The sequence below is a fragment of the Notechis scutatus genome, chromosome Z (assembly GCF_049901735.1).
Source record: "Notechis scutatus isolate UNSWTSFEM ecotype Mainland chromosome Z, rNotScu1.2, whole genome shotgun sequence".
Lineage (NCBI taxonomy): Eukaryota > Metazoa > Chordata > Lepidosauria > Squamata > Elapidae > Notechis > Notechis scutatus.
This window is the reverse complement of record NC_142025.1, coordinates 124,203,570-124,229,699: the sequence shown is the minus strand read 5'-3', so window position 1 is coordinate 124,229,699 and position 26,130 is coordinate 124,203,570. Positions and strand designations below refer to the sequence as shown.

Here is a 26,130-nt window from a genome sequence, read left to right as displayed (position 1 = left end):
TCATGGTTTTCCTTCAAAGTTCCTTCTTTTCAGCACCTTGATTACAGCTCTGTGGACATTCTTATTCCGCAAAGTGTAAATGATGGGGTTAAGCAGGGGAGTGACCACAAGATACAGAATTGCAATCTTTTTGTTCTTATCAGGAGATGAGCTGGAATGGGGAGCTATGTATATAGAGATGACAGTTCCATAGAACAAGGTGACCACAGCAAGATGGGAGCCACAGGTGGATAAAACCTTATAACAACCCGCAATTGACTGCATTTGAAAAACTACATACAGGATGCAACTATAGGAACACAAGATAACTGATAAAGGGATCAGAATCATAAATGCTGATAGACTATTAAGTATGACTTTGGTTAGTTTTACATCATCACATGAAAGATCTAGCAAAAAACGCAGCTCACACATAAAATGGTTAATGTGATTGGGACCACAGAAGGAATGACGAAAGATGCACATAACATTGACCATTGAGAAGACACCACCTATGACCCAGCAGGATGTTGCAAGAAGATGCTGGTGCTTCCTGTTCATGGCAGAGACATATCTCAAAGGGTTGCATATGGCAAAATAACGATCATAAGCCATGACACCCAACAATAAACATTCAGTACTGCCTGTGAGCAATCCACTGTAACCCTGCAGCATGCAACTTGTCAAGGAAAGGACTCCATTTCCAGCCAAGAGGTGGACTAAAGTCTGAGGCAAAGAGCTGGTGACATACACTATGTCCAGGCTTGCAAGATGGCTGAGGAAGAAATACATAGGTGTGTGCAGTTGAGCATCAATGTGTACCAATATGATGATCAGCAGGTTACCCAAAACTGTGAGCAAGTACATTGTTAGGAAGACCACAAATAGCACAATGCATTGATTTTGATGAGATGTGAGTCCTAAGAGAACGAACCCTGTTTCTGAAGTGAAGTTCTCAGTGGTCATCTTTGTATTCTGCCTACAGAGCAGAGATATGGTGCACAATGACTTTCAGCGCAAAATATGAACAGGGAAGAGGAATATGTACATCCACTATAACACAATATCACTGAGAAATCTTGATTTCCAATGCATCTATCTGGATTCTAGCTTTTGATTAGTTCAGATAGTACCAAAGACATTATCAATGGATTATCATAATATGCTTATTTCCCAGATAATGAATCAAGGATTGCCATTATGAAACATTAATGTTGGAATGATCACATACAATTTATCCTCTAGACATAAATCAATGCATTAATAGAATCTGGAATTCTGCCTACAGAGCAATTGTTGGACAATGAGTTTAAATACAAAACACAGATAGAGAAAAGGAAGAACAATCTGTACATCCACTATAACTCAATATCAGCTGAGAATGCTTGATTTCCAATCCAACTGTCTGGATTCTACCTTTTGATTAGTTCAGAACAGGACCAAAACATTATCAATGGATTATCAAAATGTGCTATATTTCCTAGATAATGAATCAACTCCTATCTCAGGATTGCCATTATGAAACCTGAATGTTGGAATGATTCACACACAATTTATCTTCCAGACAGAAATCAATGCATTAATAGAATCTTGATGGCGCAGTGGTTAGAGTATAGTACTGTAGGCTACTTCGGCTGAATATTGGCTGCCTGCAATTTGGCAGTTCAAATACCCACAGGCACAAGGTTGACTCAGCCTTCCATCCTTCCATGGTGGGTAAAATGAGGATCCAAAATTATTGGGGGCAATATGCTGACTCTGTAAACCCTTTAGAGAGGGCTGAAAGGCACTATGAAGCAGTATAGAAGTCTAAATAGTATTCATATAGCTATCTGGAATTTCTGCCTAATACCTGTAGGAGGGCTATAGATTAGTTATAGCAAAAAAAAACAAAAAAAAAACAACAACATCAGATGGAAGCACAGTAAGGGGTGATATGACATACTAGATTCCTTTATCTATAACCTCCACAGAATGAATATGCTGTATGTTTTTAAGTAGCTTTGTAAGAAGTCCTTTGTCCATTAGGAAAGAATGCAGTCAAGATCCTCTTCAATCAAAGTTACCAATAACATAGAAACTTATAAACTGCTAACTCATACCAATCCTTTCAAAGTTCTCAATATATTTTGAAGAGTTCCCTTACTTTATAAACTAAGTAGATTGTTATTTATGCATTTCTTAGATTGTCTTATGACCCTTTACGGATCGTAAATGTCTAAGATCTATTTGACAGAGCCTACTATTATGCATGAATACAACAATATCTCAGGGAGTTTTGAAATGATAAGATTTGTTTCTATTGAGATAGGGATCATTCATTGGGAATTGTATGAGTAGCCACCACACAACTTGCTTTGGGAAGCTTTTTGCTGCTCTACATGAAATGTAATTTCCTGGTAACCTAACAGAAATGATGCCATGACTGGACTAGGAAGTCAAAGAAATCTTGAACAAAAAGAATGAGAGGGACAAATGAAGAGAGACAGAGAGAAAGACAGAGACAAAGAGAGAGAAATTAAGAAAGAGGGAGATCGTGAGACACATAATCTTTGATTGGCAGCCAAACTGTGTCAGTTAAATCCATAGGAACAGAGTTCAACTTGAAGCATATTTTACCTTAATGAAGCAATTATTCAGGACCTGAAGAGAAGTGGGAACATGTTATTTTCCTTCTTTAATAAAAGGAGAGCTTTTATCAACCAGAGACCCATTTAATGGAAATTATTCATTTCCCCTTGATACTCTTCAGTAAATCATTATAAATGTTTTGCTCCTCCTTTAAACTGTTTAATTAATGTTTTGGGGTTTAAATTTTCACCTAATCAACGTATGTTAAATCTTTGGAATTGCTATGAGCTGGTTTCCAAGTACATATGGATGATGACATTTTTTTAAAATTCAAAATTAATAATATTAATTAAGAGGGCAAAACAAATATGGAAATATGTTGGACTTCTTATACTATATTTACCTAAATCAAGTATGACAGTTTAGAATGATTGTCCTGGTAATGTGGACTAAATAGGAGGAAAAATATATGTGTGTTATTATATGTTCAGTCACACTAAGATGGTATTTTCCATTTTCATGAGATGCCCTTCAGGAAAAAAAAATCCTCTATCATTGTCAGGTGAAATCAACCAGATCTACTTGGGAAGAGTCTCAAACAAAACTTTATTGCTATACAATCATGTTACAAGACTCTCACCACAATGGCTGCATTCCCTAGGGAATGACACATTAAGGGTTCAAGGATCTGGGGAAGGACTCACTTATGCTACTCACTGCATTGATGTTGTCAGTACCACCAGACAAGTACGGATGTTTTTTAACAACAAGCCCTGGATAAATAGAGAAGTGTGTCTCTTATTAAGAGCTATAAATGCTGCTTTCCATTCTGATGATGCACTACAGTACAGAGAGGCAAGAGCTAAATTGAAAAAGGGCATCAGGGACATTCAAGCTACGTACAGATGGAGGATTGAACATCATTTTGAGAGCTTAGACTCTCATCGGGTATGGCAAGGTCTGCAACAAATTATAGAGCAGAGCAACAAAAATAATTTGTCTAGCAGTAGTGATTCTTTGGCTGAGCAGCTAAATCAATTCTTCGGCCATTTTGAGGTGGAAACAGGAACGACCATCATTCCAGTATCTACCACTGATAATACACTACTAACATCTACCATTGACAGACAACCACTTCTACTGCAGATTTGTGATGTGAGAATCGCTTTCCAGAATATTAACACCCAGAAGGCAGCTGGGCCAGATGGAATCTTGGGATGAGTTGTTAGAGACAGCACTGCAGAGTTAGCTGGAGTGTTCACAGTTATTTTCAATCTTTCCCTGTCACAGTGCTCTATCCCTACCTGCCTGAAGATCCCTAAGCATACAGTAGTAGTATCTCTCAATGATTATAGATCAGTAACTTTAACATCTGTTGTCATGAAATGTTTTGAGAGACTGATGTTGAACTACATTAAGGCTAGTCTTCCATCTACTTTGTACTCATGCCAATTTGCATATAAGAGTAACAGATCAACTGATGATGCTCTGTCTATTGTTGTCCATACTGTATTGAATTATTTGAAACAACAGGGAACATATGCAAGGCTGTTATTTGTGGATTATAACTCTGCCTTTAACACCATTCTACCCAACAGGTTGTTTCTTAAAATGTCCAGTTTGGGTATAAATCAGAAAATTTGTTTGTGGATAAAGGATTTTCTGACAGATATGCCACAGTCAGTAAGGATGGGATCTCACCATTCTTCTGCTCTGATGCTAAGCACAGGAGCCCCCCAGGGTTGTGTGCTAAACCCCTTCTTTTATTCTTTTCTTTTCCAATTTTTTTAATTTCAATATACATATAACAACAATACATTAACAGTGTGGCATCAATATATCATACATCTCTCATTGCATATATTCACATTAATTCATAATTCTTCAATGTTTATTTTCAACCTTTCAAAATTTTCTCCAAATGCCTACCACCATATCTATTAGACATACCTTGTAATTCCATTTTTCATTTTCTCACAATTTTTATTTTATTTTTATAATAAAAAATTCTCATTTGGCAAGCAGTGTGGTTCCAGGTTTCACATCTCAATAAAAACATGACCATAGTCACCCATTAATTGTATTTGTTCGATTTCATATTGCCTCATCCTTATTATTATTAAATATTAAGCTTATCTTATCCAATCTCAATTCATGTTCTCATATCTTATTTTACAATGTTATCTAAAATTCTCATCTCAACTCTATATTCATTTATTTAATTCCAATTCCTGTTATATCTCCTTCCATTTTTCTTAGTATATTCTCATGTCTTATTTTACAATGTTATCCAAAATTCTCATCTCCTTTCTATTGTCATTTCTCATATTATTATTTTTCTGTCACATTTGTTATTTTATCAATACCTATCTGTAAATATAATTGTCCCCTCTAATTAATAATTTGAGCTAACCACCTTCATTCTATTTTAATATCAATCTCCCTATCTAGTATAAAACACACACCTTATAAATCATCTATACATTATAAAATACTATTTTCAATATATTCTTATACATCACAACATATTACCTTGTGGAATTTCCTTCCTTATCCTTTTTTCCCCCCACCCATTATCTCTCACTCTTTGGACAATGTACTTTCTTTTCATCCTTGTTTGTTTCCTATTCCTCTTTGTTTTCTGAACCTTTCTCTTAATTCCCTTTTTTCCCATTCTTATTCCCCTCCATTTCTCATTCCAATTATTAAACTTTTCTTGGTCCCTCTTTTGATTTTTCTTTTGCCCTACCTTTTTCTGCTTTTTCCCTCTCTCTTTAACCATTTTTCGAACCATTCTCCCTTTTATCACCCCATCAGACCACAAATTTTTAATTCTAATTCCCTTTCCCCTTGCTTAAATAATTGTTCTTTTTGTCCTTCTAAGTTGGCTTCTTCTTTACAGAACTCCTCCCCCTCTGGTTTATTGTGTTCTTGTGTATGCTGAATTACCATTTCTAATTTCTCTAGTACGCAATTGCACATTTCAAGTTTAATTTTTGTCATGTCCCTTATATCTTGCAAATCCAATCTTGTGTCTTGTAAATCCAGTCTTATATCAATGAATAGCTCCTCCATTATATCTTCTCGGTTTTTTCTTTTCCTTTCCTCTTCTTTAATAGCTAAAATACTCTTCTTTGATGGATATATTCAATCCTAAAGTCCAGTATATTATTTCAGCCAATATCTTTTGGGTTTATTTTCAACAATTCATACTCTTGAGTCTTTATTCCAGGTCTTCTAATTGGCCCTTTCCCAACTGTTTCCCAAATTCTATGACAATAATAAAGTTCCTTTAATTTTCTTTTAAGTTCCAAATTCCAAACTCTCAAAAAGACCAGACACTTTTTTAAAAAAATGTACTGAAGTTTTCCTGTACCATCAGGTGCCACTCTTGAATCTTTTTATCTTTAACTTTCTTTGTTGAATATAATATTTTATTAAGTTCGCTAATTTCAATCATTAGCTATTATTTCTTTTCTTTTCAACACACTCAGTTCCAGAATTTAATTATTCCCTTTGAGTGCCCACAGTTCAATATATACCCAGTTTAATTTCTAAACCTTTGTTGTGTTAAAGTATTTTCCTTTAAATTTCTCCTCCAAATTAGTCCGATACAGTAATCCAATCCAAGTTTTATAAAATCCAATTTCTTTCTCACTTTCTCTGCTCACCTCTTCCACACACTTTCCTCCAAAATAACCCTTTATTTTTAATACTGGGGCACCTCAAAAGTGATGTCATTTGCCTGGTTCACACTCTACTCACTGCTTCTCTGCTCCAGCACAAAACTTAGTTTCCTGGAAGGTTCTTTGTTTTCGTGGTGGCCATTTTAGGACTACCGCTGCAGCTTGCCTTTGAGAGAGATTTTCCTGTCAGGGACAGGAATTGCTCGACCCTCCAGGAATTTTCCCCCTTCTTCACCACCCCTACAGGGTGGCTCCAGTCCTGATTGAGACCCTCCAGCAAGTGAGCTTGGGCAAAACCATACACGAATGCAGATTCTGCTCCAACTCCAATGAGGAACAAACCGGAAGTCACTCCTTCTTTTATTCTTTGTACAAACATGACTGCACCCCATTGTATAATATCAATGCAATTATTAAATTTGTGGAGGACACGACAGTGTGGAGCTCATTAATAAGAACAATGAGTCTGCTTATAGAAAGGAAGTACAAGGGCTGATACTGTGATGTAAAGAAAATAATCTTACACTTAACACAAAAAAACCCTAAAGAACTTATAATTGACTTCAGGAGGAAGAGAGATGTACATTTACCACTGTACATAAATGGCAAGGAGGTGGAGAGGGTTGGTAGTTTTAAATTTCTGGGCACTTATATCTCTAAGGACTTCTCATGGACTTGAATGCTAATATGCTTATGAAGAAGGCACAGAAGGAGCTGTACTTTCTGAGAATGCTCAGGAAGATAAATCTATCTCAGCATTTACTTCTGTCCTACTACCACAGCACCATTGATAGTGTCCTGACATATGGCATTCTTGCATGGTATGGGAGCAGCTCTGTAGTGGACAAAAATGCTCTACAGAGAATAATTAAAACTGCCCAGAATATCATCAGGCTCCAGCTACCAGCCCTGGATGACATCTTTGCATCTCGCTGTTTGAGGAAGTTGCACAACATTCTCAGAGACTCTTCCCATCCTACTTACAATATTTGTGAACCGTTGTCTTCTGGCAGAAGATACAGAACAATTAAAACTCAAAACACAAGTTTTCTGAACAGATTTTTATCCCAGAGCTATAATTGCACTTAACAATGAATTTAAGAACCACCATAAGCTATTGGACAGTATTACTTGGTCTGTTGTGCGGATGCTTGTATGTTTTTAGGGGGTGGGGTATTTTGGCAGGTGTGGGGGGGTGTTTGGGGATTGTCAAGTACGTGCACGTGTTGGTCTGGTCTCTGGATGTTATGTAAATTTCATTGTATGTATACTGTGTATATATGTACAATGATAATAAAGAATTCAAATTCCAATAGTTACAATGCACAAAATAACATTATATTGTTTGTTGCATATACATTATGTTAGTCAAAGGACTCCTTCCCACCTAATGATCAAGTTAGGATTAATGTAGTCTGCATAATGCATATTAAAAAAGTAATCTTAATTAGACTTTTAAAGACTATGGATTGAGAAAAGGGACATCTTCAAAGGTTAAGCTGTTTGGAAATTATGAATAGAATAGAATAAGCCATGGAAACACAGCAGCATCTTTTCAATCTCCAAAGACTTCTTCTTCCTGTTAGACTTGGATGGAAATCAATTTCTGCTCTAGAAAGTCATGGACTCTCCTTTGTTATAGATTGATTAACACAAACTGGATTTCCACAGTGAAATATACTTTGACTTCCTTGCTTTTAACAGTGGACAGGAGAACTTCAAAGTCTCCTTCCATCTCAGTGTTCCCATTTCAGCAAACTCGATGAAGTACAGAGATGCTGATAGAAGAAATTGGTGCTCCAATTTCCCATCCCTTTTCCTTAATATTTGCTTACAGTTTGCTTACAAAGAAAATAGATCAACCGAGGATGCAATTATTACTGTGCTTCACATGGCCTTATCCCATTTGGAAACACCGGGGAATTATGTAAGAATGTTGTTCGCAGATTTTAGTTCTGCTTTCAATACCATCATACCGCACAGATTAATAGCCAAGCTCAAAGATCTAGATTTTCCAGATTCTATTTGTTTATGGATATTGGACTTTTTAACAAATCGTCCACAAAGAGTTAAACTGAATGATTATATTTCTACTGTCAAGACACTTAGCATTGGCACTCCACAAGGTTGTGTCCTTAGTCCACTACTGTTCTCCATCTATTCATCTGATTGCACAAATAAACATCCCAACAATAGGATAATGAAATTTGCAGGCGATACTACGCTTGTAGGACTTATTTCTGGGGATGATGAGTCTGCATATCGGGATGAGGTATTACAGCTATCCCGCTGGTGCAAAAATAATAATCTTCTATTTAATATTAAGAAGACCAAGGAGGTTATAGTGGACTATAGGAAAAAAAGAGCAGACATTCAGCCACTGTATATAGAGGGAGTTCGTGTGGAACAGGTGGTTGAATGTAAGTTTCTTGGGACCATCATTACAAATAACCTGACCTGGAGTGCAAACACCGCTGCTTTAATTAAGAAGGCACAACAACGGTTGTATTTACTAAGGATTCTTAGGAAACAACAACTGGCTGAGAGTCTACTGATTACCTTCTATCGGAGTTCAATTGAGAGTATATTATCCTACTGTCTCTGTGTATGGTTCTCGAGCTGCACAGTGGCAGAGAAAAAGGCAATTCAGAGGGTGATCAAGATGGCCCAAAACATCATTGGCTGCTCACTCCCCTCTTTGGAAGAACTGTATAGGAATAGACGTAAGAGGAAGATACTTAATATATTGAATGACTCCTCTCATCCGGGACATCAGCTCTTTGAACTATTACCATCGAGAAGGAGATTTAGGGTATTAAGAACAAGGACGACCAGATTTAAGAACAGTTTTTATCCAAGTGCAGTTTTGAGTTTGAATGCAGGGTCATAAGATTTTTGTGGAATTAAATGGCTGAGAGTAATGGGGTATTTACATTTTTAAATTGCATAGAGATGATTGTATGGTTGGTTGTGTTTAGTTTAATTTTTTTCTTTTTAGTGGTGTTTGTCCAGTTTTTACCTTGTGGAAGAGCACCTCATTTCGTTGCACCCGCTTGCGAGTGTAATGACAAATAAATTCTTATGTCTTATGTCTATGTCTATGTCTTAATATGCCAGCCTACCTGCCCCAGTCATATTGTCTTGCAATGTTCTGCTTCCAATTCATGGAAAGACAAAACTTTCCCTGAATTTGGGAAGATCCCTGATTAAGAATGTCAGTAAGCAGAATATATATATATTTTTTTTAAAAAATATTTATTTATTTTAAAAATTACACATCTCTATTTATATTGCTAACAGTATTGTGTCTTCAATAATAGATATATTTACATTTATGTGGATCTTTGGTTATTCGGGTTTTCTCCCGCGTAAGATTGGAAGTATCTAGGCAATGTTTCAATGAAGTCTCATTCATCATCTTCAGGCTTGTGTCTTCGGCTCTGTGCTTCTCAGAGTGATGTGAGCTTGCAGCTGCTTCTTCCTTTTAACTGCTAGTGGGGGTGTGACTTGATTGGGTGGGGGCTTGGCTGTGTTCTGATTGGGTGGAGGTGTGTTCTCATTGGTTGGGGGTTTGGCTGTGTTCTGATTGGTTGGGGGTTGGCCGTGTTCTGATTGGCTGGAGGTGTGTTCTGTTTGGGTGGGGGCTTGGTTGTGCTCAGGTTAGTCTTAGTTGCTGGGGGATTTGAGCTGGTGAGCTGTGATCCTGCTGTTTGGCTTTGAGTTCGTGGTCGTGCCGCATCTTCATGGTGGGTGTCAGTTCGCTTCATGTATGGCTCGGAGGGGTTTGAAGTGGGTAGTGATGCAGCTGCAGTGCGGCTTCTGGTCTGTGGTCGTGTCTCATCTTCTGTGTGGGTGTGAGTCTGCTTTCTACATGGAAGTGTGGTGGTGGCATCTTGTGTGGCCCTCGTGGGTGTGGGTCTGGTGTCATTCTTCATGTTAGGTACTCATCTGTTCATGAGGGCAGGTTTCCAAATGGCTGGTAGGCGGGAGGTGTCATCTCGTTTATTCATGCTGTGTGGGCGTTTTTCTATCTCTATGGCTTGTCTGATTATTCTGTTGTTGAAGTGTTTGGTTTTGGCGATAGTTCTGGTATTTTTAAAGTCAATCTCATGTCCTGTGGCTTTGAGGTGTTGGACCAGGGAAGAGGTCAGTTCTTCTTTTTGATTGAGTTCTTATGTTCTTCAATGTGTGCACTTATTCTTCTGTTAGTTTGTCCAATGTATGTGGTGGGGCAGGCAATGCAAGGGATTTCATTTACTCCTTGTGGAAGTGTGGTGGTGGCATCTTGTGTGGCCCTCGTGGGTGTGGGTCTGGTGTCATTCTTCATGTTAGGTACTCATCTGTTCATGAGGGCGGGTTTCCAAATGGCTGGTAGGCGGGAGGTGTCATCTCATTTATTCATGCTGTGTGGGTGTTTTTCTATCTCTATGGCTTCTCTGATTATTCTGTTGCTGAAGTGTTCGGTTTTCGCGATAGTTCTGGTATTTTTAAAGTCAATCTCATGTCCTGTGGCTTTGAGGTGTTGGACCAGGGAAGAGGTAGAAAGCAGACGTAGAAAGCAGACTCACACCCACACAGAAGATGAGACATGACCACGGACCAGAAGCCGCACTGCAGCTGCATCACTACCCACTTCAAACCCCTCCGAGCCATACATGAAGCAAACTGACACCCACCATGAAGATGCAGCATGACCACGAACTTGAAGCCAAACAGCAGGATCACAGCTCACCAGCTCAAATCCCCCAGCAACTAAGACTAACCTGAGCACAACCAAGCCCCCACCTGAACAGAACACACCTCCAGCCAATCAGAACACGGCCAACCCCCCCAACCAATCAGAACACAGCCAAACCCCCAACCAATGAGAACACACCCCCTCCCAATCAGAACACAGCCAAGCCCCCACCCAATCAAGTCACACCCCCACTAGCAGTTAAAAGGAAGAAGCAGCTGCAAGCTCACATCACTCTGAGAAGCACAGAGCTGAAGACACAAGCCTGAAGATGATGAATGAGACTTCATTGAAACGTTGCCTAGATACTTCCAATCTTACGTGGGAGAAAACCCGAATAACCAAAGATCCACATACAAATACCCGCAAGAACCTCAGAAAACATTTACATTTATTCCTATACATTAAATCCTTATTCTTATGTTCTATCCACTTATACCATCTATCCCAAACCGTGTACTATTCTGATTCCCCCTTGCCTTTTAGTTCTGTTGTAAGTTTGTCCATCTCAGCACAATCTAATATTTTTTGTATCAACATCTCTTCTGATGGTGTATATTTTCTGATTTCCAACCCCTGTGCAAAAACTATCCTCGTCACTGTTATTATATGCAATATGATGTATTGGATTTGCTTGCTAAATTTCTCTTTAATTATTCCCAATAAGAATATTTCAGGTTTAAATTCTATTTGGTGTTCTGTTATCTCCTGTCACCATCTTTGTATCTTCATCCAATATTTTCTAGCTTTTGGGCATTGCCACCACATGTGAAAAAACGTTCCATCTTTTTATTTACATTTCCAACACTATAATTTTGTATTTGGATATATTTTTGCCAATCTCACTGGCGCTAAATGCCATCTATAGAACATTTTACACTGATTTTCTTTATACGAGTAAGCAGAAGATTTAGAAGATGAATTCTAAAATATCCTTCAGTGAAGAAGGTGAGATGCGATAACACCTTGGCCTTTAGGAAGTAGCTTTAGGAAGTAGTTTTAGATGGCTCCAATTTAAATCTTACATTTTGAGCATACAATGGTTTTAATTGCAAAGATATATGTCTATGAGCATACAGAGCAAAATTGTGTGATTGTATGTTTTATATTGTAATTTAGAACAGTATTGTTAATTTTTGGTATGGTTAGATTTGGTTATAAATCTTCCTCACTTTCTTCGTCATTATCTTTTTTTCATTTCCAGGGTTAAACTGATATTGGCTGTCTGGCAAATTTTAGACATAGGATTCAACAGCTTCTGTTGCAATTCCTATTTAGCATTTTCCAGGGTTATATTTAAAAAAACAACATGTTCATCATATATTAGGTATATATGTTAGGCAGTACAATATTTTTATAGCTGATACAATGTAGAGCTACAATTTTTAAACCATTACTATTATATTGCATTGAGTGATGAAAAAGGTACAATCTTTGCAGTGCTATGTCATTTTATTGTGTGTTTCAACCAAATTAATAACATTTGCCTGAAGATTTTTCTTAATGTTGTTCTACTTTTCTTACCTTTTCTTACCTTAATGTTGTTCTACTTTTGTTACCTTATCTCTGAAAGGTTATGCAGTTCCTCTTCTGCAGTAGCTTTTCAGTAATTGAAAAAGATTGAGCTTTCATAGCTTTCAATTCCAAGGCTTTCTTTGAACAAAGTTGGAGGAATCAGAGTTAAATTGCATCCCAGTCAATTGATAATCATGTCTGATGTTTCAAAAACTTATCAGAAATAAAAAGCTGAATTATTTCAGTGAACTATTGATAATGATTTAAAAAATAATCTTTGAGTCAAAAGAGATGAATTCAACAGGATATGAATCTTCATGGTTTTTCTTCAAAGTTCCTTCTTTTCAACACCTTGATCACAGCCCTGTGGATATTCTTATTCCGCAAAGTGTAAATGATAGGGTTAAGCAGGGGAGTGACCACAAGATACATAACTGCAACCTTTTTGTTCCTATCAGGAGATAAGTGTGATTGGAGGATTATGTATATAGAGATGATGGTTCCATAGAACACAATGACCACAGCAAGGTGGGAGCCACAGGTCGAGAAAACCTTATAACGTCTTGCAACTGACTGCATTTGAAAAATTGAATGGAGGATACAACTATAGGAACACAAGATAACCGAAAAGGGAACCAGAACTACAAATGCTGATAAACCATTAAGTATGTCTTTGGTACGCTTTACATCATCACATGTAAGATCTAGCAAAAAATGCAGCTCACAGAAAAAGTGGTTAATGAGATTGGGACCACAGAAGGAATGACGAAAGATGCAAATAACATTGAACATTGAGACAAGGAAGCCTATGATCCAGCAGGAGATGGCAAGCAGATGTTGGCACTTTCTGTTCATGGCAGAGGCATATCTCAAGGGGCTGCAGATGGCCAAGTAGCGATCATAAGCCATGACTCCCAAGAGCAGGCATTCAGTACTGCCCAAACTCAGAGCAGTGCCTCCCTGTAAGATGCAACCTATTGAGGAAAGCACTCCATTTCCAGCCAACAGGTGCGCTATTGTCTGAGGCACAGAGCTGGTGACATACGCTATGTCCAGAATTGCAAGATGGCTGAGGAAGAAGTACATAGGTGTGTGCAGTTGAGCATCAATGTTTAGCAATATGATAATTAGCAGGTTACCCAAAACTGTGAGTAAGTACATTGTTAGGAAGACCACAAATAGCACAATGCATTGATTTTGATGAGATGAGAGTCCTAAGAGAACGAACCTTGTTTCTGAAGTGAAGTTCTCAGCATGCATCTTGTCATTCTGCCTACAGAGCAATTGTTGGACAATGAGTTTAAATACAAAACACGGAGAGAGAAAAGGAAGAATAATCTGTACATCTACTATAACTCAATATCAGCTGAGAATGCTTGATTTCCAATCCAACTGTCTGGATTCTACCTTTTGATTAGTTCAGAACAGGACCAAAACGTTATCAATGGATCATCACAATGTATATCCTAGATATACATTGTGATAATCCTAGATAATGAACCAACTCCTATCTCAGGATTGCCATTATGAAACCTGAATGTTGGAATGATTCACACACAATTTGTCCTCCAGACAGAAATCAATGCATTAATAGAATCTCGGTTGAGCCTTGGTGGTGCAGTGGTTAGAGTATAGTACTGTAGGCTACTTCTGTTGACTGTCGACTGCCTGCAATTTGGCAGTTCAAATACCCCCAGGCTCAAGGTTGACTCAGCCTTCCATCCTTCCATGGTGGGTAAAATGGGGATCCAAAATTATTGGGGGCAATATGCTGTCTCTGTAAACCATTTAGGGAGGGTATGACACACTATATTCCTTTATCTGTAACCTCCATGGAATGAATATATTGTATGTTCTTAAGTAGCTTTGTAAGAAATCCTTTGTCCATTGGGAAACAATTCAGTTAGGATCCTCTTCAGCCAAAGTTATCAATAACATAGAAACTTATAAACTTAACTCATACAATCATTTCAAAATGCTCAATACATTTTGAAGAGTTCCCTTACTTTATAAACTAAGTATATTGTTATGTATGCATTCTTAGATTGACTTGTGCCTCTTTACAAATCATAGATGTCTAAGGTCTATTTGATAAAACATACTATTATAGGTGAATTACGGTGACAATATCTCAGGGAGTTTTGAAATGATAAGATTTGTTTATATTGAGATAGGGATCATTCAGTGGGAATTGTATGAGCAGCCATCACACAACTTGCTTTTGAAGCTTTTTGTTGCTCTACATGAGATGTAGTTTCCTGGTAACCTAACAGAAATGATACCATAGCTGGACTGTCAAATAAGCATCCTGAAAAAAGAGAGAGAGGGATGGATGAAGAGAGAGGGAGAGGGAGAGGGAGGGAGGGAGGGAGAGAGAAAGAGAGAGAGGGAAAAAAAAGAGGGATCAGCTTTGATTGCCAACAAAAACAGTATCAGTTAAATCCACAGGAGCAGAATTCAACTTGAAACATACTTTAACTTTATGAAGCAATTGTTCAGGAACAAAAGAGAAATGGCATCATGTTATTTTCCTTCCTTAATATAAGGGGAGCTTTTTTCAACTAGTGGCCCACTTAATGGAAATTATTCCATTCCCCTTGATCCTCTTCAGTAAATCATTATAAATGTTTTGCTCCTTCTTTAAACCGCTTAATTAATGTTATGGGGTTTAAAGAAAACAAATCTTCCCCTAATCAATTGTGTTTGGGGTTTTTTATGAGCTGGTTTCCAAGTAAATATGGATGATGAAAAGTTTTTGAAATTCAAAATTAATATCATTAATTAAGAAAGGAATACAGATATGGACATATATTGGGCTTCTGATACTATATTTACCTAAATCAAATATGATGATTTAAAGGACTTCTGGTGGTGTCCTCCTCACTTATGAACCGGAGACTGCAATCGTCCATGGCTTTGATCCGTGCTCTCCTATTGGAGGGCCCCGAGTGTCAGCTTTTGGGAGCAGAGCTATCCTGTAGTGGTGGTTAAGAAGGGGGAGACTGCCAGCTGGCTCGAGGAGAGCCACATCTCTCCTCCTCCTCCCACACTAAGATGATTTTTTTCCATTTTCATGAGATGTTCCTGAGAAAAAAAATTCTCCATGATTTTCCAGGGAAATCAACCAGAACTACATGTTAAGAGTCTTGAGCATAAACTTTATTGTTATACAATCATGTTACAAGACTCTTACCACAATGGCTGCATTTCCTTGGGAATGACACACTAAGACAGAGGTCTCCAAGCTTGGCAACTTTAAGACTTGTGGACTTCAACTCCCAGATTTCCTCAGCCAGTTATGCTATGCTGGCTGGGGACTTCTGAGAGTTAAGTCTTAAAGTTGCCAAGTTTGGGGACTCCTGCACTAAGGGTTCAAGGATTCTGGGGGAGGACTGGCTTGTGCTGCTCACTGCAGTGCAACAACTCTAAACTTGAGCCTCTCTTGACATCTCCCTCCAGTCTAGCTTCAGATTCCATCACAATGATTAGAGCTTGATGAAGTCACACTTATGGAAGGCAAGACATCTTCACCTTTGATGAATAATTGTTAGATATTCCAGAATAAATAATAAGCCATGGAAAAAGAGATATCCCTAAGAAATAGAAAGTTAATGCCTATTAGTTCTACTATTCCTTATTCTGACACATTCTACTCTTTAGAGGGTTGATTAGAAGTGGTTGGAGGAACATTCTCCATGGTGCTTTTTAGTTAATCTCTGTTGTAGAACTGTGAGAGGAGTTGCTTTTCAATCAGCACTACAAAAGGTCATGGAATTCCAGTTTTAGTTAATATACTAGCCAGGAAAATTCTAGCCAAACAATATTTCTTCATTATTTTTTAACTTTTTAATTGTAGATTTTGAAACTCAAAAAAATAATCAAACTACACAGACACCAATATTGTCAATCAAATTATTAACTTGGCAGATGCAAATAACATTGTGATCTCTTGTCTCAGTATTCATTGTAAATTTCTAAAGATTTATATACAAGAGTTGCTCCTTAGCCAAAATTCTTATAATCGAAAATAAAGGAAAAAAAATGATTTTATGTGATGTACCAGAAAAGTTACCAAAGTGGTCTTTGTCCAGCATATAGTCAAAAGCAGGTATTTTTTTAAGAGGGAAATAATGAAAAAAAATTTTTAACTATAAAAACACAATAATAAAAAATGTTTATTTTATTTATTTGTTTTATTAAATTTTTTGATTACCCATTTAAGCATAAGGTAGCTCTGGGCAGTTTACAATACAAATATTTACCTAAGTCTGTTTAGTTTTTTGTCTAGTGATAATTCGGTTTTCTTCTTGCTGTTGTTGTGAGATTGTTTCTTCTCTCCTTGGTTGTGGTTTATCGTTCCCTAAATTTTGAGGAAGTCCTTCTTTTTGTTTTCTATGGCGATTGCGGTCATCCTGTGGTTTCCTTTTAGTTTCCTCCTTGGTGTATTGGTCATCCGTGCCTATTAGCTGATCATGAAAGTCTTGGGCCTGCTCTATAGAGTCTATTTTGATTTTTCTCTCTTTCCAAGTTATTAACATCCCTTCCAGGATTAACCATTTAAAAGGCATTTCTTTTTTATTTAAATAATTGGCCAAAAATTTATAATCTTGTCTTATGACCCTCACTTTCCTTGGGATTTGTTTTAGGATCATAATCTCTTTGCCTTTATATGTTATTGTTTCTTCTCTGGACATTTTAAGAATTAAGTCTCTCACACATCTCCTAGTGAAAAGAATATGAATTTCTCTCGGGCAGTTATGGCGTCTAGCATAACTTGTGCTGACCCTATACACCTCGTCAAATTCTTTAATTAGATCGTCTTTTTCTTTCCCTAACAATTCAGCCAATAATTCTGCCATTAATTGTTCTAGTTCTTCATTTTTCGCTTCTGCCACATTTTGAAACCTTAAATATGCCACTGCTTTATCCATTTCGAGGTGGACCAGAGAGTCTTCGGTTTCTCTAGTTGCATTTTTAAATTCCTCCTCTATCCTTTCAAAATTTGTCTCCATCCGTTCTGTCCTACTCTCTATTTCTCTTATCTTAACTTTGTTTTTCTCCATAGCCTTTTGCAAGGACCCTATCTTATCCTCCATCTTAAGTAAGTCTGCTTTCATTTCCACTTTAAGCTTTCCCATCCCATCTTTTAATTCGCTAATGTCCGCTCTGGTTTCGTTATGATTCTTAATAATTATTTCTTGCATCTTGGACATTGCTTCTTGCAAGGATAGTAGGGTAGCTTGTATGTTAACATTGGAGACATTGGGCTGTTTTTCCCCTATTAGAGATTCTTGAATGGTTTTTTGGATTGTTGGTGAAGCAGAAGTTAAAGTAGTTGTTAGGGTCGGAGTGGTCTTCCTTCCTGTTTTCAAAGCCGTAGTTGTCGTGGAGGTCATCTCTCTTAATATTTGTTTTTGCTGTTGCACTATGTTGATTATATTGTCTCAGATCACCATTCAGTGTTTAACTCCTAAAATGAAAATTCTATTCTAATACTTCAATCAAATATATAGATAGGCAGTCTATACACCTATATTAGAGAAGGTTATCTAATAATATATAATAATCTTTATAATAAATTTATATACCGAATATCAATATTGGTCACCAGTAATACATCAAATCCAACCCAATTACTACTTTAAGAATTACCGTATATGCCGGCGTATAAGGCGACCCGGCGTATAAGACGACCCCCCAACATTTCCACTCAAAATATAGTTTGTTATATACTCGCCCCTCTTCCGCACGCCTTCCACTTTTGCACTTTTTGTTTTTGAGGCACTTTTGTGCACCGTGGAAGCGAATCCCGTGAAGCGAAGGAGCAGCCAGCCTTCTCCCAGCTCCCAGGAAGCGAGGCTCGCACGCCCGAGCTCCGCTGAGGTATCCGGCTGGGGCTGTCAGGAGTTATTACCGCTGGCGCAGCTCGCGCGCTCCAGTCCGCGTTGCCTCGGGAAGGAAAGGCAAAAAGGAAGAGCGCGGCGGTGCTTTGCAATGGCAGCAGCGGCTCCTGGTTTTGCCTTTCCTTCCCGAGGCAATGCGGGACTGGAGCTGCGCGGAGCCGCGCCAGCGGTAACAACTCCTGACAGCCCCAGCCGGATACCTCAGCGGAGCTCGGGCAGTGTGAGCCTCGTTCCTTGGGAGCTGGGGAAGGCTGGCTGCTCCTTTCGGCTTCACGGGATCGTTCCACGGTGCGCAAAGTGCCTCAGCCCATGAGCAGCCGCAGTGCTTCCCAATTATTATTTGCCGGCGTATAAGATGACCCGGCATATAAGACCACCCCCCAATTGGAGGCATGTTTTTCAGGGCAAAAAAAGTCGTCTTATACGCCGGCAAATACGGTAATCTTAAATATTCTAAATAATCTAAATCAGCACTATTTTTCACTCTTTGTTGTTACTATTTAAAACAATCAAATCAATTGTCACTGAAATCTATAACGACAATATGCCTTTTTTTCCCCTTTAAGTAGGTAAATTTATCAAACTTATTAAGGAATTAAGATAGGAAGGAGAAAGGCTGAAAAAATGGGAAAAGAGAAGAGAGAAAAGTTTACCTTAGTTTCAGGAAGTCAATAAGCAAGAAGCTAGAGCAGGGGTGGGCAAACTACGGCCCGCGGGCCACATCCGGCCCATTGGTCTGTCCAATCCGGCCCGCCCCTGAAAAAAAAATCGCTGGGTGTGGCGTATTGCCCTGTGCGCGTGGCCCCCAAAGCTGCAAAACAGTGCGGAGCGCTCTCGGGGTAGGAAAGAAAAGAACTTTGCAAAGGCCTCGGCTGGGAGTTCGAAATCACCTTTGAGTGCGACCTCTCCGAAGGTGAGTCCCCGCCGATCCCCCTTTTTTTCCCAGGGCTTCCAGGCTGGTTTGCAGGCTGGAGCGTCTTCCAAAACTTCCAAGTTTGCAGGCTGGAGCGTCTTCCCGCTGAGGAGCGGGAAGGGTTCCACCTGACGGGCGGGCGGGCTGCTTAAACATTTGCTCGGGCGGCACTTGAAAAGCCTGTTCCCAGCACCCCAGCAACTTCCCAGCAACTTTCGGCTTCTATTTTCCTCGTGGGCGCTCGCGCCTGGCCCCGAGCCGCGTGGCGGAGGGGAAACCCGGAGCGCCGCCGGGCCTCCTCCTCCAAGCAGCCTGCCCGCCCACCGGGCGAACCCTCCCACTCCTCGGCGGAAAACGCTCCCACCTGCAAATTTTGCCTGTGCAAAGTTTAAGCCTGGAAGCCCGAAACCCGAGGAACTTCCCAGCAACTTTTGGCTTATTTTTTCCTTGCGGGCGCTCGCGCCTGGCCCCAAGCCACGCGGCGGAGGGGAAGCCCGGCGGGCGGGCGGGCGGGCTGCTTGGAGGAGGCTCCAGGCTTCCCTCCGCCAGGTGCGGCGCCTGCGAGTTAAAGGAAGCCGAAAGTTGCTGGGAAGTTGCTTGGTTTCCGGGGCATCCAGGCTTAAACTTTGCAAAGGCAAAGTTTGCAGGCTGGAGTGTCTTCCCGCCGAGGAGCAGGAAGGGTTCCACCCGACGGGCGGCGGGCTGCTTAAACATTTGCTCGGGCGGCACTTGAAAAGCCTGCTCCCAGCACCCGAGCAACTTCCCAGCAACTTTCGGCTTCCTTTTTCCTCGCGGGCGTCGCGCCTGGCCCGAGCCGCATGGCGGAGGGGAAACCCGGAGCGCTGCCGGGCCTCCTCCTCCAAGCAGCCCGCCCGCCCGCCGGGCGGAACCTTCCGCTCCTCGGCGGAAGACGCTCCCACCTGCAAACTTTGCCTGTGCAAAGTTTAAGCCTGAAGCCCGAACCCGAGCAACTTCCCAGCAACTTTCGGCTTCTTTTTTCCTTGCGGGCGCTCGTGCCTGGCCCCAAGCCACGCGGTGGAGGGAAGCCCGGCGGGCGGGCGGGCTGCTTGGAGGAGGCTCCGGGCTTCCCTCCGCCAGGCACGAGCGCCTGCAAGTTAAAGGAAGCCGAAAGTTGCTGGGAAGTTGCTCGGGTTTCCGGGGCTTCAGGCTTAAACTTTGCAAAGGCAAAGTTTGCAGGCTGGAGCGTCTTCCCGCCGAGGAGCGGGAAGGGTTCCGCCCGGCGGGCGGGTGGGCTGCTTAAACTTTGCTCGGGCGGCACTTTAAAAGCCTGCTCCCAGCACCCAAGCAACTTCCCAGCAACTTTCGGCTTCCTTTTAACTCGCGGGCGCTCGTGCCTGGCCCCGAGCCACGCGGGCGGAGGAAGCCCGGCGGGCGGGCGGGCTGCTTGGAGGAGGCGACCCGGCAGTGCTCCGGCAGCAGCAACAGGCAGTTCCGCCCGGGCTCCGCTCAGGTGTCCGGCTGGGGCTGTCAGGAGTTGCTACCGCCGGCGCAGCTCCGCGCGGCTCCAGTCCTGCGTTGCCTTGGGAAGGAAAAGGCAAAACCAGGAGCTGCTGAGCCTGAGCCTCCGGTGCCGCTGCTCCCGTTGCAAAGTACCACTGCAGCTCTTCCTTTTTGCCTTTCCCTTCCCCAGGCAACTCGGGACCGGAGCCGCGCGGAGCCGCGCCGGCGGTAGCAACTCCTGGCTTAGGGGGCTTCCGAGGGGAGGGGAAGGAGGAGAAGAGGGGGGGGAAGGGTGGGGGGGGGGCGATTCCCAAAAAATCTTGTGCTGACCCGGCCCGTCTATCAAATTTTAAAAGTCAATGCGGCCCCCGAGCCAAAAAGTTTGCCCACCCGTGAGCTAGAGGTTCAAATTGTAAAAATAGTGCCAAGATGATAATATTAAATTAATACCAAATAGAAATTCCAACAAGTAAAGTGATGTGAAAAAATAAATAAACTTTATAGTCAATCTTCAAGCTAAAGGTTTCAGTTTTGAGTTTCTTCCCAGCACTCCGGGAAGCGAATGGTATAATGTGCTGACTAATCGCAATAAGGAGTCAATCCTTCCCAGCCTTCTGTTGGTCTCTTCCTCCTTCCTCTTTTTCCTTCTTTCCCTTTCCCGGTTTTGAGCTCAATATACAAATCTCCTTCACTTATTATTCCCTCCAAAATCCAATAGTCATCTCTTCTTGATCGCTTAACAATCTGTCCTCCCAACAGTATTAAATAAAGCCAATAATCCTATTGCGCTCAGATCAGAGAGTTAATAAGTCACTTTCAGTGCCGCAGTTCTTCCTCCTCCGTCGCCTCCTTCTTCTCAAATATTGTCAAAAAGTTAGTCCTAAATACCAAATCACTCACAAATTTAAGTCCTCCAATCTCCTGGTTTCCGATGTTCTTCCTCTCTCCCAAGGGTTTCCCTTTCAAAAGCTATAATCCACACTTTCACTCTAACGATCACGCCTTTCCGCTTGCATTTGTCACACTTTCACTTTCAAGCCGCTTTTCTGGCCGCTTTTCTCTCCGGCTTCCACAAAGTGCTGCTCATAACCAGGAAGAGAAATCTCTCACGCCACTGTCATTCTTCACTCTTCAATATTATATTATGATCTTTCAGCACCTTTTACTGCTCCGATCTTGCAGGCTGTCACTATCTTGCTTAATCACATCGGTGGCAGACCGGACTTTGGAGCCGCCATAGACTGGCAGCTAGCTTTTCCGCGCTGGGCTCAGGAGCTCTTCTCTTCGTTGCCGGGGGGTTGTCTACCCCCAGCCTGTAACTCGAGAGTCTCCTATGCTGACACAAACCTCTCCGGGGTTCGTGTATCCCCTAGGGATCGCTCCAGACGCTAGAGAAGGTATCCGAGAACCGCAGCAGTCTTCTCCACCTCTGCACGTCCCTGTCCTGCCACCGGAAGACTCTACAATACAAATATTTACAATGTACAACATAACATTATTTTATTTTATTGCTTACACTTTACATCAGTCAAAGGACTCCTTTGCAGCTACTGAACAAATTCAGATGAAGGAAGTCTGCATTATGTATATAAAAATTATCTTATTATGTATTTCTATAGGCTATGGGTTGAGAAAAGGGACATCATCAAAGGTTAAGCTGTTTGGAAATTATGAACAGAATAGAATAAGCCATGGAAATACAGCTGTATTTTTTCAATTTCCAAAGACTTCTCCTTCCTGTTAGACTTGGATGGAAATCAATTTCTGCTCTAGAAAGTTATGGATTCACCTTTGTTATAGATTGATTAACAAAAACTGGATTGCCACTGTGAGATATACTTTTGATTCCTTACTTTTAACAGCGGACAGGAGAAGATCAAAGTCTCCTTCCATCTCAATATTCCCATTTCAGCACACTTGTTGAAGTACAGATATGCTGATAGAAGAAGTTACTGCTCCAATTTCATCTCCCTTTCCCTTAAAATGCCAAACTGCCTACACCTGCCATATGGTCTTGCAATGTTCTGCCTCAGTACTGATCAGCAAAAACATTGATTGAGAATATCAGGAAGGCAAAGATTTAGAAAATGAATTCTAAGATCTCCTCCAGTGAAGAAGGTGACACCAGATAACAACTGGGACTTAATGAACTAACTGCTTGAGTTTGAGATGGTCCCAATTTAAATCTTTCACTTTGGGCATACAATGATTTTAGCAGCAGACATATATGTCTATGAGCATACACAGCAAAGTTGTGTGAACATGGCTTTTACATTTAGTATTTTAGTATTTATTTGATTTGTCAATCACTTACAAGATACAGTATAAGAATAAATATAGTTTTGAATACATGAGATAGATACTTATAAGAAAAAAAACACAATAGGACAGGGATGGTAGGCATGATTGGTGCGCTGATGCATGCCCTCTACAGGCCTCTTAGGAAGGGGGTGAGGTCAATAGTAGACAGTCTAAGGTTAAAGTTTTTGGGGTTTGGGGAAGAAACCACAGAGTCAGGTAGAGTATTCCAAACATTGACCACTCTGTTGCTGAAGTCGTATTTTCTGCAGTCAAGTTTGGTGTGGTTAACCTTGAGTTTATATCTATTGTGTGCTCTTGTATTGTTATGATTAAAGCTGAAGTATTCATTTGCAAGTAGGACATTGCAATGTATGATTTTATATGCTATATTTAGATTGGACCAGAGGCAGCGTAGTTCTAGTTTTCTAGGTCTAGTGTTTCAAGTCTGGTGGCATCAGGTATTCTGCAATGAGTAGAGGAGCGGAGAACTCTTCTTGTGAAATATTGCTGGACTTTTTCAATTGTGTTACTATCAGATATATGAGTATTTTAGTTTGTTGTTTACAAAATTGTAGAAAGCATGGGTGGAATTTGTGCGTAGAAGGTTTTCCTCTTGTTTAATGTGATAATTAGTGCATTCAGTTTTTATCTGGGCATAGATTTTTGTATCGCCTTTTGAAGTTGGCAACGTGACCAGATTTGTTTTTTTGCCAAAGTGATCTCTTTTTGGATTGAAGTTTCCTTATTGTTATGGGTAATCTGTTTTTCCTGGTTTTGGGAGTTGTTATTGGTACATATAGTTTGATGACTCTTTTGACTTCAAGTGAAAATATGTTGTAATGGTCTCCTACAGTATTTCATCCAGTGAATAGAAATTACCAATCAAGGGAAGAGAGATCGTTGATTGTAAGATCATAGTTGCCTTTTTTGAAGTTATAATTGGGGATTTTGTCATTGTGATGATTTTTGTATGGATGTATGTTGAGACAAAAGTCAATCATGTTGTGGTCACTGTTGGAAATGGGTTCTTTAATTTGTATTCCGTAAATTGAATTCAAACTGTTGCAGAAGATGAGATCAAGGCATTTGTTAAGCCTAGTATTGTTGGTTACTAGTTGTTCCAGTCCCAGATTTGTTACAGCATTGTAGAAGGTTGCATGTATGGGTTCAGTTGTACGTTCGTTTAGGGTCCAGTTAATATGAGGTAGATTGAAGTCACCGAGAAAGATAAAAGTGTGTGGGCAGGATGCTGCCCACGTTAGTAGGATATTTAGCTTGTTTACGTGTTCAATGTCATAATCAGGGGCTCTGTAATATAGAAAGAACCGAAATGTGATATTTAAGGTCAGTTCATAGATAATGGTCTCAGGAAGAGCAAGCTCTTGGGTAACTTGGATGTTTTTTAGATGTAAGGACTTTTTATAGAAGATAGCAACACCACCTCCTCTACGGATTTCACGATCAGATCAGTAAACATGATAGTCTCTTACTGGGATATTGGAGTCAGGGAGAGATGTGTTGAGCCATGTTTCACAGACAAATATGATGTCAAGTTTAGCCGTATTTAGTAAGAGGAGAAATTCAGGTATTTTATTTACAAGGCTTCTTGAATTGAGTAGCTTGCATTTAAGGCCAGTTGTAGTTTGAATTGAGGTAGTTGGGGGCGGGCGTGCCTAGTCTTGGGTGATGGTGGATTGGTTGAAGAAGGTTTGGATGCTGAGTTGTGGGTTGTGTGACTTTCTTTTGAAAAAGTCTTGGTAGTAATCAAAAGTTGATGGTAATCAATGTACAGGTCCTTCTCTCCATTGTCTAGACAATTTTTGAATTCTGTGCGTGGTATATGGGAGCGGGCACATTGCTGAAAAGTTAGGTAAGGACGAGATTGGAGGTTTTGATGGTTGGTGTTGCTTTTGTGAGTGAATTTATAGTATAAATGAATTCATGTTTGCTTAATTCATTTTTGCAAATGACTGCAGAAGCGTGGGGCCACAGAGCCATCTCTATTTTTGAGCTCTCGGCCAATGTGAGAAATGTCAAGTATTTCATCAGGGGAGATAGATGATTGATGCTTGATAGCCACTGGTGATGTTACGGGCAATTGTGACATCATCATTTTTATTAATGTCCTCTAGACCAAATAAGATGGCGTTAGGATGCTTTTGTTCGCACTCGACAGCTTTTCTGATAAGGATTGGGATATCATTATTTGTTGGATTTATGGTGTTTTGTGGATTGGGTTGCAGTTGTTGGTTTGTAGCTATTGGATTTCAGGTTTTTGTGTTGTGTTCTGTGTTCAGGTTTTTGTGTTGTGTTCAGGACAGTATTGTTATTTTTGTGTGTGGTAGAATATTGGAGTAGGATTCGTATTTTAATAGAGATATTCTTATAATGAAGAGAAAGATGAAACTATAAACTTTTCTTTTGTATTTAATGGAAAAAGACTTGGAAAAAATTGGAACTCTGATCTTATATATGTTGACTGCAGACAGAGTATGATATGCACAAAAATGGAAAGACATTTTGATTTACACCATGGATGAATGACTACAGAAGCTGATGGAGTTGGCAGAAATGGTTAAATTGACTGTTTTGTTCAAAATAAAGAATATAAGTACTTTTGTTGTTACATAGAGAATGCTTCTGGACTTTCTGTTTGAGGTGAAATAAATGAAACTTTGATTTTGAGTTTTACTGACTTGATTCATTTCTTGTTATAGAAATGGTTAGTTTATACAATTACAGAAAAGTAAAAAGTCAAGAAGAGTTCTCCGCTCCTCTACTCATTACAGAATACCTTATACCACCAGACTTGAAACTCTAGACCTAGAAAGCTAGAACTACGCTGCCTTCGGTCGTATCTAAATATAATATATAAAATCATACATTGCAATGTCCTACCTGCAAATGAATACTTCAGCTTCAACCATAACAATACAAGAGCACACAATAGATACAAACTCAAGGTTAACCACACCAAACTTGATTGCAGAAAATACGACTTCAGCAACAAAGTGGTCAATGTCTGGAATACTCTACCTGACTCTGTGGTTATTTTTCCACAAACCC

General features: G+C 40.1%; 2 protein-coding genes across 2 annotated transcripts; both read right to left on the bottom strand.

Moving 5' to 3' along the window:
- On the bottom strand, positions 1-945 carry LOC113430283 (olfactory receptor 2J2-like). The gene has a single exon (XM_026692739.1). It carries the CDS (start codon positions 943-945, stop codon positions 1-3), a length of 945 nt encoding a protein of 314 aa, XP_026548524.1.
- An 11,856-nt stretch (positions 946-12,801) lies between these two features.
- LOC113430677 (olfactory receptor 5P60-like) lies at positions 12,802-13,746 on the bottom strand. The gene has a single exon (XM_026693099.1). The coding sequence runs from the start codon at positions 13,744-13,746 to the stop codon at positions 12,802-12,804; it is 945 nt and encodes a 314-aa protein (XP_026548884.1).
- Between the last annotated feature and the right edge of the window lie 12,384 nt (positions 13,747-26,130).